Source organism: Diabrotica virgifera, chromosome 8 (genome assembly GCF_917563875.1).
Source record: "Diabrotica virgifera virgifera chromosome 8, PGI_DIABVI_V3a".
NCBI classification, from domain to species: domain Eukaryota; kingdom Metazoa; phylum Arthropoda; class Insecta; order Coleoptera; family Chrysomelidae; genus Diabrotica; species Diabrotica virgifera.
The window spans coordinates 199,447,531-199,465,576 of NC_065450.1; the positions used below are offsets into that span (position 1 = coordinate 199,447,531).

Genomic DNA, 18,046 nt, shown 5'->3' on the forward strand with positions numbered 1-18,046 from the left:
CTGTGACAGATAATTTTAAATGGGACCTTATGGCAAGTGATACCTCGTTTGAAAGGTATTGACAATACCTATTCAGTCATGCTAATTTTGTTTGAGTTTAAGCTAATTTTGAGGAATAAATGAAATAAATATAAAATTGTAGTTTCGCATTTAATTAATAAAAATTCAAAATTCCGCATATGATTACTTGTCAAAATGGTTGACGTTGACGTAAAAACTACTAGAGAATTGAAAAATGTCAACTTTTTTGACAAAAAAACCATAGGCGGACATTTGAATTTTTATTAATTAAATGCGAAACTACAATATTATATTTATTTAATTTATTCAAAAAAATCAAAATTAACTAAAACCCAAAAAAATTAGTATGAGTGAATACGTATTTTGAATACCTTTCAATGGAGGTGTTACTTGCCATAAGGTCCCATTTAAAATTATCGGTCACAGTGGCTCTGTAACGTCATCTGTCACTATTACGTCACCTGTCATGACTGGTTAAAAAGCTTACGTCCGTTTATTTCCTCCCTCCAAAGTTCACTATTATAGGTATAACCGTTCAAAAGATACGAGGGGGGGTACGGAATTTTGACTAGCACTGTATAAGTTTATATTTATTTTTGAAATGTAAAATTTGATTTTCGACACTGGCGTCAGCCGGTAAAAGAAATAAAGATTATGTAATGTATGTATTAGGCTATTGATTATGTATTTTAGAAAGGAACTAGAACGTTAACGGGGTTTTATTGTTTAATATAATCAATAGACCTTTAAATATGAAAAAACCGCGGAGTGCTACCATTTATGGGGGTGCGTTTTTGAGAAAGGGGTGAATTAGTCCCTAGGCACTGGGCGAATTAGGGTAAGTTCTATGCACTTTTGGCACAAACACGTCTACAGGAAAATTGTTGCAGGGTAAATTTACTATCGAAATATCACATTTTAAAGTAAAAAATATTTTTTTTGCAAAAATATATTCAAAAGAAAAGCAAGAGAACAACACGAAAGATAGCAATTTTGTTTTTTGTCCCATAACTTTTTCCCATTGGAAGATAGGTATAGGCACTGCTTCATAGAAAAAAAAACTTCCGTCCTTCCTCTTTAAAATAGTGTTTTCTAGAACTCTCTATAATTTATAGTTTACAAAATATGATTTTTCAAAGTTCGTTACTCACAGCGATTTTGGCCCATTTTCCTTGTTACTTCGCAAACATTGTTCTGTAACTTTTTTCTACGCAGCTTTAGGTATATGCAATGGTACTTTTAGTAGGAAGAAAAGTCAATCACCTTTAAAATGGTCTATTGTAGAAGGCTGTGTTACTATTTTTAAGCAAGATATGGTTTTTGAAAATTTTTTACTATTAATGAATTTTGATATATTTGTCGATTATTTTTAAATTTCTCATTGTAACTTTTTTTGTTGTATATTTAGTTATATACATTGTGCAATAAAAAAAAGCCTATTTTCTTTACTTTAAAATGGTGTATTGTAAAAAATTCTAGGACTATTTTTAAACAAGATATGATTTCTCAAAATGTGACATATACACATCATGCTACAGGTCCCACTAAGTTGGAACCATATGGAAAACTTTTTTATTATTAACTTTATGGAAAAAAAATTAAAATTTTTCTGAAATTACAGATACTCTTGGATATCCTACGGATGTTTTGTTTAAAAATAATCTTAGACTTTTTTGCAATACACCATTTTAAAGTAAAGAAAATAAGCTTTTTTCTATTGCACAATGTATATACCTAAATGTACAAGAAAAAAAGTCATAATAAGAAATTTAAACAATAATCATAAAAATATCAAAAATCATTAAAAGTATAAAATCTTGAAAAATCATAACTTGCTTAAAAATAGTCACACAACCATATACAATATACTATTTTAAAGGTAATGGACTTCTATTTCTACTAAACCTACCATTACATATATCTAGAAATGCGTAGAAAAAAGTTACAGAACAATGTTTGCAAAATAATGGGGAAAATCGCCCAAAAATGCTGTGAGCGGCTAAATTTGAAAAATCCTAATTCGGAAAATATAAATCCTAGTGACTTTTACTAAACGTTATTTTAAAGAGAAAGGACTGAAGTTATTTTTCGCTGAAGCAATATCTATACCTATATCCCTGAGGAAAAAAGTTATGGGACAAAGAACAAAATTGCTTTCTTGCTTTTCTTTTGAATATATTTTTGTAAAAAAAATATTTTTTACTTCAAAATATATGTATTTCGATAGTAAATTTAACCTGGAACAATTTTCCTGTGAACGTGTTTGTGCCAAAAGTGCATAGAACTCACCCTATTTCACCCTGGGCCTAGGGACTAATTCACCCCTTTCTCAAAAACGCACCCATTTAAATGGTAGCACTCCGCGGTTTTTTCAAGAGGTCCATTGACCATATGAGATAATAAAATCTCCTTAACGTTGTAGTTCCTGTTAGCTCTCTTATTTTGAACATAATCAATAGCCTATATAGGTATTTCTATAAAAACAGTACTAAATAGACCACAAATAATCAAAACATTCAAATGGAGTAAAAATATGAATGAATACTTGTAATTTAGCGGTTTTTTTTAAATGTTATTCATAGTTGTAATAAATAATGATGTTACGATAATTATTTATAGATCAATTATTATTTATTAAATGTAGGTTAGCGGCTAAATGATAATCCATTTCTAGAAAAATCGTAACAATCAGTAAAAACCAATGTTTTTAATCAAGTGATATCACTGTTCCAATAATTCTATTGAAATTTCGAGAATCGCTGTCAAAGGACGAAATGAGTCAACGCTGCCATGACCAAAACTTCTTTCTTCGCCGTTGCATCTGGCGAACCCCTCGATGCGGCTAAGAGCACGGCGGTGGGGATACGGGCCTGTCACTCCCCTCTCAGAATGCGTTCTCTCTGGCAGAGCGAAGCAGGCGGTGAATGTAGTTTCAGTTTGGAGTGAACACATTGGGGACCGTAGAAGTTTTTGTGATCGGTTGCGTACACACAACAAATATTACAACAATAATAAAAAAACAGTAATACATGTTAGGTCGTACGACGGCCTGATTGATTTGTCCGCGAGTGCGTGTGTGCCAGTGTAGTTCGTCAAAATGTTTGATGTTTTCGGTTCAGTGAAAGGTCTCCTGAAGATCGACCAAGTATGCATAGACAACAACATATTCCGCTTGCATTACAAAGCAACCGTGATCATCCTAGTGTCCTTTTCTTTATTAGTAACAAGCCGACAATACATAGGAGACCCTATAGACTGCATAGTTGACGAAATTCCTTTAAATGTTATGGACACATATTGTTGGATTTACTCCACGTTTACCGTTCCCGACAGATTAACTGGACACATAGGCAAAGACATCGTCCAGCCAGGAGTAGCTAGCCACGTCGATGGCAAAGACGAAGTTAAGTATCATAAGTATTACCAGTGGGTCTGCTTTGCGTTGTTCTTCCAAGCCATGCTCTTCTACGTGCCCAGATATTTATGGAAAACCTGGGAGGGTGGCCGTGTTAAAATGCTAGTGCTCGATCTCAACTGTCCCATCGTCTCAGAAGACTGTAAGAAAGACAGAAAGCAATTATTAGTGGACTATTTCACAACAAATTTACATTTGCAAAATTTCTATGCGTACAGATTCTTCATATGCGAAGTCCTCAACTTCGCCAACGTGGTCGGGCAAATATTCTTCATGGACTTTTTCCTCGACGGTGAATTCAGTACATACGGTAGCGATGTACTCTCTTTCACCGAAATGGAGCCCGAGCAGAGAGTCGACCCAATGGCCAGGGTATTTCCTAAAGTAACCAAGTGCACCTTCAACAAATACGGTCCTTCGGGTACCGTGCAGCGATTCGATGGGTTGTGTGTCCTTCCACTCAACATCGTCAACGAAAAAATCTACGTCTTCCTCTGGTTCTGGTTCATCCTTCTCAGCGTCCTCTCTGGAATATCTTTGCTGTATCGCGTTGCTGTCATATTCGCACCCAAGATCAGGCTGTATCTGCTTAGAACCAAATGCCGTATCGCCGCCTACGACCAGGTGGAAACGATAGGTAACAAGTGCGAGATTGGAGATTGGTTCGTTCTTTACCAATTGAGCAAAAACATAGATCCTCTCATCTTCAAAGAAGTCATCAATGATCTATCGAAAAAACTCGAAGGTAAGGAGTCTGTATCGGTGTAACGCCGTACTGCTGGTATTCGGTAGGTTCGTTGAGGTACAATACATACATTTTTCTGATTGGAATGATTATTTTACTGTATATAACTTTCCTATTTTAAAAGACTATCTAGAATTTCTAAGTATCATAATATTTACATATAAAATCGAACAAAATTCTTTATCATATTTTTATCCTCATTCAGATGAGATTCTCGTGTACAAAAACAATGCTCCATTTCAAAAGACTCTGTCTATAACTGAAACATACACTAAGCATAAAAATTAACGCACCACCTTAAAAATGGGACATTTTTTATGTCTCGTATTTTTTCTAAACCTGTTATCTGATTTTAGTGATTTTTTAGTATATTATAGCTTTGCTCTTCAGGAATATCGATGTATGTAATAATATTAATGCTAAACAGGTAGTTTCATTGTATACCGGGTGTACAATGATAGTGTGTTTTTTCCTCAAAGTTTGGAATACCCTGGGAAATATTCTAGCGAATATAAAATATTAAAACTCAACTGTAGCCTTGGCCTTACATAACATTTTGCTTTTTGATTCATTCGCTTATGTGGGATAATAAAAGAGTTAGGTAAATACTTTACCAACTAGCCATGCTATTCATCAATACAGGGTGTTTCTAAATAAGTGCGACAAACTTTGAAGGGTAACTCTTCATGAAAAAATAATGACCGTTTGCTTTATAAACATATGTCCACAAATACTTCGTTTCCTATGGGATGTTGAATTTTTTCTTACAAACTGACGATATATTTATTGCTCTAAAACTGGTTGAGATATGCAAATGAAATTTGGTAGGTTTTAAAAGGTGGTTATTGCGCATTTTTTGACATACAACTAAGAATTTTATATTCACCATTGGCGTGCATACGGGATGTATCTAAAATGTTTATACCCAGGGCCGGCGATAACGGGCCTGCAAGGGATGCACTGCAGGCGGGCGCCCCTGTTTGGGGGGCGCCAGAATGAGCTTTTTCTGCTGGTGTTATACAAAATACTAAAATAGAAAAATTCATTTTTTAAATGTGATTTAAATTCGTCATAATGTTAGTTTTGCATATCACACATGTAAAATATACAAAAATATGCAATGCCGCATAGAATTCTTATTTCCATGTATGCCATGTAATATAGTAATATAATTTATTGGTCAAAGATATCATATTTCAACAAAACAACTTTGCTCTTAATGAGAATGCTTTGTTTATTTTCTTCCAATTTCTTGCAAGTTGTTACTTTTATATCAGCAGTTATGAGAGGATGAATTATTTCTACATTTCTAGTAAAATAAACAAGATTTTGATACTGTTTTCTTGCCGCCTGTCTAATTTATTAATAGGTATCAAGTCAAGTATTAATCCCATAAAAACATAATACTTAAAATAAACATTTTACATAAAATTTAGTTTAGAGCTCTTTATAGTATTATTTGTACTCTGCAATTAAAGTATTCATACCTATCTAGTGTTGCATTCACTTAATATAAAATTAAATTTGTTAAGTACTCAGTACTATTATTAAATTACTGTTTTACATTACTTCGGAAGCATAATCTTGAGGTTTTAAAGTTATTATTTTTATTTAGTTCAGTAAAAATGGATTCAGAAAACAATTATCTGGGGCCTGGGGCACAAGTCGAACAAGAAAAGCCGAAAAAGAAGAAATGACAAAAAAAAACAATCTTAGTTCTCTTAGCCAATTTCTTAAAAAAGTTAAAGTGAAGTTCTTTTGTCAGATGATGGGCCCAATAAAACTGTAACCGAACTATATTTACCGGGGATATTTGCGGATAGGGGGACACCGACTTAAGTCGGTGCCTCGCTCTCGCTGCGTGGAACACACTTTTTAGGACAAAAGTCCATAATCGAGTCATTAATAGGGAGAAATGCTCTTCCAGCTACCCCTAAAATCAGGTAGGGCATCCAAGACAACATGAAGTAACACCCTGGGCACCTAAGGTAACGTTCACAACAAAGCATCCTCATTCGTTACATGCTGCGATGGGGAGGGATGGTGTTATATCTTGGGGGTCAGATAGATACCACTCCAGGTTATGGGCGGTCAGATAGGTACCACTCCAGGTTACGCAGTGTGACCGGTTTGATCTTCGGACATGTGGGTTTCACTCTCACTGTTCCATTAGAACACACATACTGTCCCCGAGGCGGGGGTTGTACGAGTATCTGTATGTATGTGTGTGTGTGGAGAGAGGGGGGGGCACCTGTGCTATTTTTTGCAGGCGGGCACCTTATACTCTAGCGCCGGCACTGTTTATACCCGTATGCACGCCAATGGTGAATATAAAATTCTTAGTTGTATGTCAAAAAATGCACAATAAATACCTCTTAACACCTACCAAATTTTATTTACATATTATCTCGACCAGTTTTAGAGCCATAAATAAATCGTCAGTTTGTAAGAAAAAATTCAGCACACCGTATCTCGGAAACGAAGCATTTGTGGACGTATGCTTATAAAGCAAACAGTCATTATTTTTTCATGCAGAATTACCCCTTAAAGGTTGTTACACTTATTTAGAAACACCCTGTATTGATCAATTACATTGCTAGTTGTTAAAGTACCTAACTTTTTTATTATTCAACGTAAGCGAATGAATCAAAAAGCAAAATGTTAAGAAAGCCTAACGCTACAGTTCAGTTTTAATTGCAATATTTTATATACGCTAGAATATTCCATATTCCACAGGGTTTTCCAAACTTTGAGGAAAAAACATACTAGCATTGTTACACCCGGTATACAATGGCAGTTACCTCTTTAGCAATAATATTATTACATCGATATTCTTGAAGCATAAAGCTGTAATGTACTAAAAAAATCTCTAAAATCGGACAACAGGTTTAGGAAATATGAGACATCAAAAATGTCCCATTTTTAAGGTGGTGCGTTAATTTTGATGCTTAGTGTATTATCTTCTTAGATTTTCTAATAAGAATAATTTACAGATTTAAAACATCAATAAAAATGATTACCAAACAGTGAAAACAGCATTTAATTTGTGTCTATTTTGAGAGTTTTTTTAATCATGTGGACACTAAGTCAGTATTTAATTAAAAATACAGCATGAATGAATGCTTTGCGTAAAAAATGCAAGCTTCAAGGTTTTATGAACCGTGTTTTTTAACTCGCCTATACTAATTTATGTAATAGCGTTGAATTACATAAAAATTATATAAACATCGTATTTCATGAGATTTTTAATCATTTCCCGTTCATGTCACACAATGATCAAAGACCTTTACAGCTAGGTCAAAACATTCAATTAAAAAAACTGATGGAAATACAAATAAGTATAATAAAAATTCTTGTCTATTAGTCACAGCTATTCAATGTGTATCATGTACATATTCAATAAATTAAGTTTTTTTTTTGTTTCAAAAAAGCACGACTCTAGGTAGTTTGTCACTTGAGATAGAGAACAGCAAACCTAGGCTTCTCTGATGATGCTTCCAACAAGAAGCGGAAATCGTCGATTAAGGTCCGGTTTCACCAACAACAAATAAATCAATGAATAGTTAGTTATTCGTGGAATAAAATGTATTAGACGTTTATACAGTGCGGTGGAATAAGTGTTGCCCCCCCCCCTATTAACTTATTTATTTTAAGAATATAAGCAAAACGCTCGGACAGGTCGATTTTTAAACTAACCATAGTATATTATAGCATCAACGTTTCGAACTTTACGCGATCCCTCTTCAGATGACAGGCATAACTTTGATTTTTTTTAAATAGGAAAGTACATCATGTGACACCTCATTTAAAAGCTCTTAAAATACTGATTTCAAAAATGTATAATACTTTAATCCTGTTTGAGAGCGTAGGCGCAAAATTTCGGTCGAACTCTTTTTAAACGCATTTATTTTTTTCGAATTCTGAGAAAACTAATAAGTATTTTTGAAAAATTTAAACGCAGAATCAAATAGTAGATTATTACCGAGGGCTGACAGTCCCTTAGAATAAACAAAAAGTTTCTTTTGAATGATATATTTGAAATTAAAAACCACACTAAATTTTCTCTTTTTTCACCACTGTGACTTATTAACCCGCCGTTACACGCGTCTTCAATTGTGACGTGGTTGCACGCGTATGAGCGTCGCCCTCACCTACATAAATCGACTTATTTCGAGGAAGAATGAATGTCAACATGTATAAATATAAAATAGGTTGTACTCACATATTATAGAAAGTCTCGTAACCCAATTTTTTTTATTAATTTAACAAAACAAAAGTAAAAATAATATAGATCAAAAGCAAGTTTTCTTAATTTTCAATTTCAGCAAGCCACTGAAGAAATTAACGTTCTTTACGCGAATTCATTTTACTAAAAACACAAATTAAAATTAAAAACTGTTCTGAAGCTATTTCTTTGTGGCATTTATGTAATTAACTATTAATATTTTGTATTTTGATAACGACGTCCGAGGTGGAATTCGAAACGTCAATAAAATCAATTTTTCAAGTTAAATTGTGGCTTATTTCCCAATTAGAATAGGTAAATTTAAAAATGGGTTCTTAACCAGTGGCGCACCTAGAATTTTCCTCTGGGGGGGGGAGGGGTTTGCTTGGGCACCTAAAGTTTTTTGTATTATTTGTAAAAGACAAGTTACATTTTCCTACTTTCTTTTATATATATTTCTATATGCTCTGGGTGGAATTTTAACCCCCAAACCCCCCCTCGGTGGGCCACTGTTCCTAACCTAATCCAAACAATAATATTTTAATTAAACCTACCTAAATATTAAATACAAACCTAAAAGTTTCTTTGAGATAATAGAAACGTGATTTCACTGTGATTGCACGCGCAGTGAGGAATTCCCTCACTTGACGAGGGATGTCTCTTCTTTCAACTATCACACAGCAGACTGGCCGCCTGAAATATTCTATAACTTTTTCATACCCTCTCATAAACAAATATGGTATAGCGCGTGTAATGGCGGGTTAAAATAAACATTATAGGAGTTCTCAGGGACTTTTGACCATCGAGAATACTGTAATATTTCATTCTGCGTTTAAATTTTTCAAAAATATTTATTAGTTTTTTCAGGATTCGAAAAAAATTATTGCATTTAGAAAGAATTCGACCGAAATTTGGCGCCTACGCTCTCAAACAGGATTAAAGTATTATAGATTTTTGAAATTAGTATTGTAAGAGCTTTTAAATGAGGTGTCACATGATGTACTTTCCCATTTAAAAAAATCAAAGTTATGCCTGTCACCTGAAGAGGGATCGCGTAAAGTTCGAAACGTTGATGCTATAATATACTATGGTTAGTTTGAAAATCGACCTGTCCGAGCGTTTTGCTTATATTCTTAAAATAAACAAGTTAATAGGGGGGGGGCAACACTTATTCCACCGCACTGTATTTATATTTTGTTTCAATATATTTTGATAATTTAAAGTTAAACTGGCGAATTTACTTTCTTATTTATAAATATTTACAGTGAGATTAACTTGCCAGTTTATTCGAAGATTAAGTATTTATTTGATAAATAAGCAAAATAATTCTTATTTGAGTAAAATTATTATTTATTATTTATTTATTAGTAAATTGGGGAAATGTCAGTTTATTGGTCGAATAACTGTAATAGTAATACTCAGGTATTTATTAAATTTAATAAAAGTACATATAGAATTTATTCATAGAATAAACTACTATTTGCCGTTGGTGAAACCGGCCATAAGAGTGCTGGTTTGCGCTCCCTACTAAGTAAAATAAGACAGTTTTGCCTTCGCATTGCAATTGAATAAAAATGGTGTACCCTCGGAGATCGCTGGGAAAATTTACACTCAAAATAACAAAATTCAGTTTGGCAACACTGTGAATGTTGATAGTAACATATCCCTTTTAAGATAAAGAACTGTAATTTAGTCCAGACAAAGTAATACATTTTTTTGCCAACAAAATGAGATTTTTCAACCAAATGTTTCAAATATGATGTGCAAAATAATTTTTAATTGGGTTCTGCTAATGAGCTTGCTTTTTGTCATTAAAGTAGAAAAAAATTTAAATTTCACTCATTAAATCATTATCGTCCAGTTATCGTCTTAATTATTTTAACTGTACTAATATCCATCGACTAATTCTGAATGATAATGTGTTGTTAAAACATTGTATCTGTAGCGGCTTCTGGAATGTCTTAAAAATATCGAATTTCATTGATTAAATGCGCATATCCCTCCGATCTTCGCCTCGACCATATACATTTTTAAGTATTTGTTTTAGTTTTTATTCTTCTTCTTCATGTACCATGTCCTTTCAGAACGTTGGTTACGATCATAGCTATCTTAATTGTATTCACTGCCACCCTAAGTAGCGTGCTTGTATAAACACCATACCAATCTCGCAAGTTATTCAACCATGAGGTTCTTCTTCGTCCTGGACTGCGTTTGCCTGCTATTTGTCCTTGCATAATATTTTGCAGCAACCTATATTTGGAACCTCTCATTACATGTACAAAATACTCCAGCTTTCTCTGCTTGATGCTTTTTATAATCTCGGTAGTTTTGCTGAGACGTTCTAGTAATGTGGAGTTTCGAATCTTTTCCACCCAGGAAACTTTTAAAATTCCTCTATAGCACCACATTTCGAAAACCTCAAGGCGATTTAGATCGATTTTATTCACAGTTTACATTTAGTTTTTATTGGAACAATAAAATCAGAGGTTCTTTTGTACAAAATGTTGGTAAATTCGTTCACTTGTTTGTCCTACATTTTAAATTCAATTAATTACTCGTTTTAGAGCTTATTTAAGAAATATCTACCATCAATGATCTACGTAGGCCAAACAGGTGGACCTTATAGTTGGAGATTACACGAACATCTCATATGCATTTATTTTCATCGTGTAATTTAAATCCCAATAATAGTTTTTAAGAAATATTGACACTTTCTGAATAGGCAGCCATCGTGTAAGCTTTAATTTTTGTACTAATTATTTTTAATCGATCAGAAAAATGTGTACGCGTACATACTTTGACAACCTGCTGAATATACGCAGAGGATTTCTGAGCAAAATGTGCCTTTCGAACAATTTTTTACTCCGGAATTCCACCATTCCATCTCGCCGAATTTTTTCGAACACTTTTGTGAGAAAAACGCGACGATTTCCGAGAGTCGATAAAAAAGAATTCTGTGATGACAGAAAAGACTGTATCGTACGGCCAGCGACCTCTATCGGTGCGGCTGTGATATTTAACGTTTTTTTTTCTAAATATTTTACAATAGCTCAATTATTACGTCATTCCAAAACTGCTTTTTATTCCTAATTCATTTTGCAATACTGCCACTTCACGATGGAAAGTAAAAATATGTTAGAAAAGCGATTTCGCCAGCAGTATGATCTTGCAAAAAGCGTAGTCCTGTTGAGGCTGTCAAAAATGGTCAAAATACATTTGACATGTAGCAAGAATTGTATTTTAGCAAGTTTTTTTGTATAAAAATGCAAAAACGTCACGGAATTTTGCTAAATATAAATGCTTGTGTTATATACAGGGTCTCCAGAAACTCTCCTGATAAATGAAGGCCGGAGGTTCCTCAGATATTCCTAATTTATTATTCACAATTTATTATTATTCACAATTTAACCCAATTCACCTAGTCCGAAAACGTTTCCTAAGAGATCTAGAGCTCTTTGAAGATAGCGCCTTGTAATTAGTTTTTTTTAATATCTCCAGAACACTTCTATTTAGAAAAACGAAAACTGCTATCCCTATTTATCATCTAGATATAAGTTTCTAGTGCCGGTCATAAGCGTCCGTTTTGGATAGGGCAACCGTTATTTTATCGCATTTTTTTTGTCTTTAACTTTTAAGCGTTTTTGACACTTGATTATTACATTGTGAGGTATTATAGTACTGAAAGGTATGATTACCGTAGCGTTTTCTAGAAAAATAGATTTGAAAATTTTTCGTTTTTTGAATATGAAAAAAATTTAAAAAATTTTCAAAAAAAGCGGTGTATTTTACCGACTTAAAGCAAGAATAACTTTTAGTACTAGAATACCTCATAATTTAATAATCTAGTGTCAACAAAGCTTAAAAATTAGAGACAAAAAATTATGCGATAAAATAACCGTTGCAATAACGGACGCCAATGATCAGTACTAGAAATTAGCAATTGATGAAATCGATTCATCTCTGGAAGATAAATAGGCCAGTACTAGTTTTCGTTATTCTACATAGAAGCGTTAATCTTTAAAGAGCTCTAACTCCCTTAGGAAGCAGTTTCGGACTAGGTAAATTGGGTTAAATTGTCTTCAAATTATCTGAAGAATATCCGGTCTTTAGTTTGTCAGGAGTTACGGGATACCCTGTATAACCTAAAAAAAAAGTGGAACAAACACCATTTTACATCATATTCTCTAGTAAAATGTGTGGTATTGTTAATTTTTTTAATTAGAACAAAATTCTATAAAACATTTTGAAATGAGTACAAAATTTTGTATTTTTGTCAAGTCTTCAACAGTTCTGTATTGAAAAACGATAGCATCCCGAGAAAGCTTATATTTTAAGAGGATTTTCCATATATTTTAGAAGACTGATTATGAAAAACTCTACCTATACGGTATAATGATTTTAATAGCTAGTGAAATCGTTTTTCCCTGTGATAGTTTGATCTGAGATGAAAGAAATATGACGGCTGTGAGAGGTTTAAGAACTGTTTTATCTAGGTACTCTATCTCATTGTTATGTACCTATAAATGTTTAGTTTGTGAAAACTCATTATAGATAGCAGTACGTGAAGGGTTTAAAGTGTGTGTGAAGTAACAATGTATTTTAAACGAGATTTACTTTTTCGCACTGTTTTTGGCACACTTTCATATAATCAAATTTCCTTAACTTTCGCGTTGTCATGCTGATGACATGTGAGCAATAAATTACAACAAAAGTTTTGGCAGTTTTGTAGTTTGAAAGAAGTTTGAATTTTTAAATGTCAAAGTTCTAAAAATTGTAGAATAGAAAATATTTTATACTAAATTTACAATCAAGATGCAGTAGAAATAAACAAATCAAGACACGTTAAATGCTACTAGGAGCACTCGTGAATCATAATTTACAATGAATAAACTTTGGAAATCATGATTTGGGGTTTACAGTGTACATACATTGTAAATTATGATTCGGGAGTGCTCCTAGTAGCATTTAACGTGTCTTGGTTTGTTTATTTGTACTGCATCTTGATTGCAAATTTAGTATAGTGACGAAGAGTTGCAGTTTTTTTATTTGTTTATCGTAGATAAAATATTGTATGAAACTGTGCGTGAAGTATGCTTTTTGCGCACCCACGCGATGTATAGCACTCGTGCTCTAAACATCGCGTGCCTGCGCAAAAAGCATACTTCACGAACTGTTTCATAAGGCCTATTCGCGCTGTATATCCCGAACATACCCAGAGAGAGACCACCTGCGCATTACGAAATTGGACGTTCGATAAGGTCGAATATTTCCCTCCAAAAACCTAATGCGCAGGCGATCTCCCTCTGGGTAAGTTCAGAATACGTTCAGAGCATGCAGCGCGAATAGGCCTATAAATTACTATTTTGCATTGGCTGATTTAAATTTTAAATACAAAAATAGAAGGTAATCCTATACAGTACGTTCTTTAACGATAAAATATTGCAAAACCTCTAAACTTTAAAGAACCGCTTGGATTGACATGAAATTTGGCATACACATAGCTAACACGTCAGAAAAAAAAGTGATATTGTGCCGATGTGTGCTTTTACTCTGGGGATGAGTTTCACCCCCCTGTTGGGGGTGAAAAAATCCATGTCCAAAATGAGTCCGGAAATGGATAAAATGACTAATTTTAAGCAACTTTTGTTCCATAGAGTTTTTTCGCCAAGTCGATACTTTTCGAGCTTTTGCGAGTGGATATGTTCATTTTTTCAACAAAATAACCACGTTTTTAGACGGTTTATCGTAAACAACTCAAAAAGTAAGTATTTACTAGAAAAAACATTCTTAGCAAAAATATAGCCTGTAAAAATTTTAACAAAATGTTGTATATGTTAGGGCTCTATACCTAGCAGAAGCAGAGTTATAGCTAATGAAAAATAGGTTCATATTCGTCAAATTCGAAATCGAATATTTCAATGAGAAATAATCAAAAAATGAAGCACTTTTTGGAAAACTCATTTAAACTTTCTTAAAGTGTTTAAAAAAAGCTTTATTTCTGCTTTATAAAAAAATTTCTGTCATCAAAAGTAAACAAGTTACGCTCAAAATAAAGTTGGTTCCTTTTGTTTTGATAAAAAATCGGGAAAATCCATAGAACAGATAGTTATATCTATGGGAAAATCACCCCCTAATTAGCATATCTAATGAACTTAATCGTTACCACTTCACAAGTTTTTTTACTCGTATATGTATTGTTTATATGATCTGTAGGTCTCATCGGTTCAAAGTTTTTATTTTTGAAAGGGCTGCAGTTAAAAGGATTTGAATGATTCACTAATCACGAGTGAATGCAAATTTAGAAACACGAAATCTTAACCAGTTTTTGTCTTACAGAAAAATAAAAACATGCAAAATATTCAGAATATTTTGCATATTTTTGGTGTCTCTGACAATTTTTAAGTTATTATGAAACAAAGCATGTTTTTCAAAATTAAAATTTTTTTAAATTATACTTTAAAACCAAATTTTTTCAAAAATAAGCACTTTAAATTAATGAAACTTACAGATCATATATGAACACAACATAAGTAGGTACAGTAAGTTGTGAAGCGGTAACGATTAATTTCATTTAAGTTGCTAATTAGGGGGTGATCTTCCCGATTTTTTTTACCAAAACAAAAGGGACCAACTTTATTTTGGGCGTAACTTATTTACTTTTGATGCTAGAAATTTTTTTATAAAATAAAAATAAATATTTTTTTAACACTTTAAAAAAGTTTTAATGAGTTTTCCCCGAAAAGTGCTTAATTTTTTGGATATTTCACGGTAAAATATTCGATTTGTAATTTGACGAATATGAACCTATTTTTCGTTAGCTATAACTCTGCTTCTGCTAGGTATAGAGCCCTAACATATACACCATTTTTTTTTCAGTTTTTTACAGGCTATATTTTTGCTAAGAGTGTTTTTTTCTAGAAAATACTTACTTTTTGAGTTATTTGCAAAAAACCATCTAAAAACGTGGTTATTTTGTTGAATAATGAACATATTATTCACTCGTAAATAACTCAAAAAGTATTGACTTGGTGAAAAAACTCTATAGAATAAAAGTGGCTTAGAATTAGTCACTTTATCCATTTCAGGACTTATTTTGGACATATATTTTTTCACCCCCTACAGGGAGTGAAATTCACCCCCATGGCAAAAGCACACATCGGCACATTATCACCTTTTTTCTTTGACATGTTAGCTATCCGTGTACCAAATTTCATGTCAATCCAAGCGGTTCTTTAAAATTTACAGCAAAAACCGTGAAATAATGTACTAATAGGTTTATTTGCTTTTTTTTTGCGCTGTAAGAGCATAAACATTTCCATCAAAATTCAAGTTTCATTCAAAAATGTTCGTTTTTTTAAAGTCCTCATTTTATCTTATGACAAAGTTCCATAAAAAATATAGCTACTTTTCTTTTCTTTGTTTTAGCTTATAACACGAGAATTTTACTGTCATCATTGCATGTAGTTGTCTTGTCAAATCACGTCCTATGATCTTTCTTAAGTTGATTTCATGTAATCGAATGAACTATCTTCCAAGTCGTCCCAGGAACGCAACTTATAAATATTGGCAATATAATTTTAAAGTCATCTACTTTAAAATAATGTCTGAATTGTCAATATAAATGAGTCTTAATATTTTGTATTTTGAGAACGATTTCCTAAGTGGAAATCGAAACGTCAAATAAACTTAATTTCTAACTATTTAGCTTATTTCCAAGCAAAATATGTAGTAAATTACATAAGATTCCACAAGAAAATAGTTTCCGAACAATATTAGACATTCTTGTTCTAAGTGTGCCTTTATATCGCAAGTTATACAACTTTTTTTTAACATTTGTATTTAATCAAACATTTTTATCATGTTTTATTAAATACAAGTTAGATTCTCATTAGCTTTGATTCTATTTTACACATGCACAATACAGGGTGTGACAAAACTCAAAAATAGTTTTGGCTCACACTATAAAAGCAAAAAACAGTTCGGATTTATTTTTTGTAGAGACATTTCTTAAGAAAATCTTGAGACTCTAGGCAATTCTTTTAATAAAAAAAATCGGATTTGTCCGTAATGCTCAAAATTTGCCCTTAGCAACTATTTTTATTAAAAAAGTGCAGCTATTTTCAAATGATACATAAACAAATATATCTAATTAAAAACAGCTCATTTTTGAACAGTTTTTAAACCATCTTCAGCATAGAAGTGCTCCTATATATTTACTGTTATTAGGAATCAATAATATTTTCCAATTTTATATAATTCATAATGTGATGATTAGGAAATAGTTTAGCTTTAAGGTCCATACATATAACTAACTACATCTCCAAGTGAAATTAAAGAACTGTCGAAAACACAACACCTTGGGGTTCCTTTATGTAGAATTAACGTATACGGGGTGTTGGTTTTGGACAGATCCTGTGTACGCCAATTTTTTAATTGTATTGTATTTTATATCGAATTGTGTTCAACCTTGATACGGTTATATATATTGTATATTATACAAGATTTTGTAAAGTGACGCAAGTATTCGACGGCCGTTGTCCAAAAGACGACGTTTCGGACACAAATTCTCGACATCTTCACACCGACACACCTAGTTCCGTAAATTTGTTCACATCGATGTGACAGTTGTTTGGAATTTGTTATTTCGTCGTTTTTTGGACGATTGCCATTCGAGATACTTGAAGTTTGTGACAACGGCGGTTTTTTGTATTTAAATATATTGTGAAAAGACAGAAGTGCCTTTTTCATGTTTGTATGGAAGTATTTAAATGAGAATAAATAATTTTAATTTTATTATTTTGCGTGTTATTTGTTTCCTAAGTTTCTGACGGTAGCGGGCACGTGGTGTTTTGAGAAAAATACAGATAGTATAAAACATGCAAGTCACATATTGATGATCATCATTTGTAAATACTCAGTTTATAACAAGTAAGCTGTAAGCAGGTATCCTCTAATCTTATGTATTATATTCCACGATTTTAAATTTTTGCAGCAACATATATAGGTCTGGATCCAGCGTATGAAAAAAAGTTGATCAATAGCAAGCTGAAAATTTGTTAATAGCTTAAGGGTGTCTACTCGGACAAATTTTGATATATGGGAACACTGGAACAGGGGAAGTTTTAATTGTGGAACAGGTTAAAACTTTCGTCAGACCACGAAAACGGCAAATGTATTTTGTCCGACAGAACAGACTTAAACTTTCCGAACAGAGATTAAACTCTCATGCAAAAATCAGACTGCTATTTATCACCAAATGGGCGCTTTAATGAGTGGAACATGTAGAATATGTCAAATGACGGGAATTATTACAGGTGATAAATAGCAGACTGATTTTTGCATGAGAGTTTAATCTCTGTTCGGAGAGTTTAAGTCTGTGCTGTCGGACAAAATAAATGTGCCGTTTTCGTGGTCTGGCCGTTCCAAATTTTTAACCTGTTCCACAATTAAAACTGCCCCTGTTACACAATTAAAACTGCCCCTGTTACAGTGTTCCCATATATCAAAGTTTATCCGACTAGACACCCTTAAGCTATTAACAAATTTTCAGCTTGCTATTAATCAACTTTTTTTTCATACGCGGGATCCAGACCTAATAGTGCAGTCACTGAAGGTTTTCACCTCCGATTTCGTTGAACCT

General features: G+C 32.9%; 1 protein-coding gene across 1 annotated transcript; it reads left to right on the plus strand.

Moving 5' to 3' along the window:
* The first annotated feature begins 2,887 nt into the window (after window positions 1-2,887).
* LOC126890554 (innexin inx2) lies at window positions 2,888-17,199 on the plus strand. The gene has a single exon (XM_050659580.1). It carries the CDS (start codon window positions 3,119-3,121, stop codon window positions 4,202-4,204), a length of 1,086 nt encoding a protein of 361 aa, XP_050515537.1. The 5' UTR covers window positions 2,888-3,118; the 3' UTR covers window positions 4,205-17,199.
* The last annotated feature ends 847 nt before the right edge of the window (window positions 17,200-18,046 follow it).